Source organism: Macaca mulatta, chromosome 5 (genome assembly GCF_049350105.2).
Source record: "Macaca mulatta isolate MMU2019108-1 chromosome 5, T2T-MMU8v2.0, whole genome shotgun sequence".
In the NCBI taxonomy this organism is placed as follows: domain Eukaryota; kingdom Metazoa; phylum Chordata; class Mammalia; order Primates; family Cercopithecidae; genus Macaca; species Macaca mulatta.
In genome coordinates, this window is record NC_133410.1 from 121750735 (window position 1) to 121753711 (window position 2977).

Consider the following 2977-nt stretch of genomic DNA (forward strand, 5'->3'; position numbering starts at 1 on the left):
CCCAAAGCCAATCAAAGATCATTCATTTCTGCTTTGGAGATTGAGATGCAAGTTAAACCATTTTTGCTTTCTCTTTGAAGAAGTTTTGACTATGTAATAACTTTAACAAATATTGGAAAGTGGAGCTATTTCTTTATATGTTTTCAATTCCAGTTCATTCTAAATGTCTGCTTTATTCTGGGAGCCTGCTTTTAAAAGCAACTAACTTGTTAAAATGCCTAATAGGAAATCTTCTAATAATGAATTTATACATACTGTTACATCACAGATGTTAGAGCTGGAAAGGCAGCACCCTTGGAGGTCACGTCCCATCCCTTCAGTTTACAGATGAGAAATGAAGCCAAACAAATTGTACAAAAACCAAATTTCCACACACTCCACCAAGAAATTTCAACTTCACTTTTTTTCAAATCAAGGTTTTCGGAACTTTGGAGCTTATCATGACTTAATTATCATTTAAATTCTTCTCCCCTTTTTTGCTTGTTTGCTCAGAAATTTATTTCTTAAAAATAAATTGTGTGCTTGTCTTAAAAATAGAGTTACACTCATTTCAATATTAGTGTCTCAAATATGATTCAGCTTTTTGTGATTTCTTAATGAAATTCTACACAAAGCATTGCCAAAAAATACAAGTACTACATTCAATTTGACATGGGGAGAATTTCAAAAACACACAACTCATTCGGCATCCAACAATCACATAAGCAAGAAAAAGTTAGAATACAACACACAAACTTATGAAAATTAGATACTTTATTTATAGTTTAATCACAAGAACAACGTTCTTGTTCTTCAATACGTAAATACATACTAGAATAAACTCTGTAGAATATACAAAAAAATACATATTTTCCCATGAAAAATTTCTTTATAATAAATAGAAGGGAACACGTGTGTGGCTGATCCGGATAATGCTCCGTGTCTGCTTAGGTTTTCAGACTGTTGATTTATTTTTAATCTCTCGAAAGAATGGGGGAGTTCCTTCTTCCCTAAAAGGTCGAGATAAATAATGCATGAAGCAATCCTCCCTCCTGATTTTTCCCTTTTCCTCCACATTTTTCCTTTTGATAGAGAGTTCAGCCTAAATTTCCACGCTTGCATTCAATCATTACAAAGCCTACAAATTATACAATGACTTCTAACCTGCCCCTCTAACAAAACAAGTTTTTTCCCCCTTATAAATCATAAGAGACAGATGGCAAAATAGGGAAGAAAAAGGAAAGAGAAGGACGGAACAATAGGCATTGTGACGAATCTGGGAAACAGAACAAAGTGCACATCAGAGAGGGAAAGTTTGGTTTGACAGGTGAAATTCCCACAGCCTGCAGACAGCAATGGGAATAAAGCAGATGCCAGCCATTGCAAATCTGTGGATAATATTATTACCAGTAAAATCATTCAGATGCTAAGATACATTTCTTTCTACTCGACATTAACATCTCTATGTAGAAGCAAAGGTGAAGAGATCACAGGAACCAGTTGCATTCTCCCTGTGAGATTCACACGAACTGCACCAAGTCCTCCGGCGTTACAGAGAAAGGGGAGGAGCGTCAGTCCGCTCTGCAAACTGTTTAGATATGCCACCATCATCTCTTCCCAGCGTCTTTTTCGTCTCAAGAAGCGCCCCCAAAACGCCACCCTTGGCTTTGACAATAAGCTCCATCACACCTTCAATAAATCAGAGCCCGTCTGAATGAAAGATACACAAAGCCAAGAAATGCAAGAAACAACCGGGGAATCAGAACGGCTACACCTGCCCTGTGAAGTGAGAAGGTTTCCAGGGCATAGAAGGGAGGGGGCAGGGTAAGGGAGGAGGGCTTGACTGGGGACAGGAAAGGGAACCCACTAAGGCCTGACGTGGGTAACAGAAACGGCAGCTCTAGATACAATCCCTGGCTATGGGGAGGTGAGGTGCATAGCGGTGCTTGTCGGGAGGTGGGGGCTGCCAATAGTCCATGTCTGACCCGGCAGGGCTGGCGGGCGATAAAGTGCAGCTGTAGGGGGAGGTGGAGTTGGAGGACGCGGAGGAGGACGGCGCGGGGCTGTTGGTGCAACTCCACGTGGAGGCGGGCGAGGGGCTGTCTCCGCTGCTGCTCAGGGTGGCACTGGCGCCTCCCGGGCTCAGCAACACTGCCTCGGAGAAGAGCGCCCCCGGCAGGCCTCCGCCGCCGCCCCCGCAGTGATCCGCCAGGCGCAGGGTCTCGGTGAGCGCCCAGATGTAGTTGTGGGCGAAGCGCAGGGTCTCGATCTTGGTGAGCTTGGCGTCCTCTGGGAACGTGGGGAGCACCTCGCGCAGCGCGTCCAGTGCCGCGTTGAGGTTGTGCATGCGGTTTCGCTCGCGGTTGTTGGCCTTCAGTCTACGGGTCTTCTTGATGCGCTGCACCGTCTCGGCGGTCTTGGCGCCTCGGGAGATGGCCCGCGCCCGAGAGGGGCGCCGTTTGCAATCGTGCACCAGACCCAGCAGCCGTGCGGGCCGGCAGCCCTCCGCACCCGCAGCCGCGCCGCCCCGCGCCCCCTGCCCGGCCTCAGCCCCGCGCTGCCGACGCGCCCCGCCTGACGCGCCCGGCTCCTCCTCCTCTTCTTCGTCGGCGCTGGATGACAGCGGGGTCAGGGCCGCCAAGGCGGGGGAGGCCGAACCGAGCAGCACCAACACGTCCTCTTCCTCCTTCAACTCCAAGGTCTCGGATTTGACGAACATCCTACCAAAGAGAGAGGGGAAGGAGAAAAAGGCAGTGAGGCGTAAGGAAAGAAACAGAGGCGCGATCTTCGTGTCACAGGGGCGTGCTCGGGCGCGCACCCGAGAAGACCAGCTCCGAATGGCGCGGGTAAAGAAACCTGGGCCAAGGTCAGGAGCGCCGCTAGCTCTCGCTGTGATCCTGCAGCCAGTCAGCCAGGTCCTGCCCTCCGCGGGCCGACCTGCGTTCCCGCCGAGAAGGGACTGCGGCCTCCGCGACAAAGATTCTGCGCGGACCAGAGG

General features: G+C 49.1%; 1 protein-coding gene across 1 annotated transcript; it reads right to left on the reverse strand.

The window, feature by feature from the left end:
• Nucleotides 1-1528: 1528 nt before the first annotated feature.
• On the reverse strand, nt 1529-2698 carry NEUROG2 (neurogenin 2). Its single transcript, NM_001193972.2, is given in 1 exon segment — nt 1529-2698. A coding segment is annotated over 1 exon segment (819 nt). The 3' UTR covers nt 1529-1879.
• Between the last annotated feature and the right edge of the window lie 279 nt (nt 2699-2977).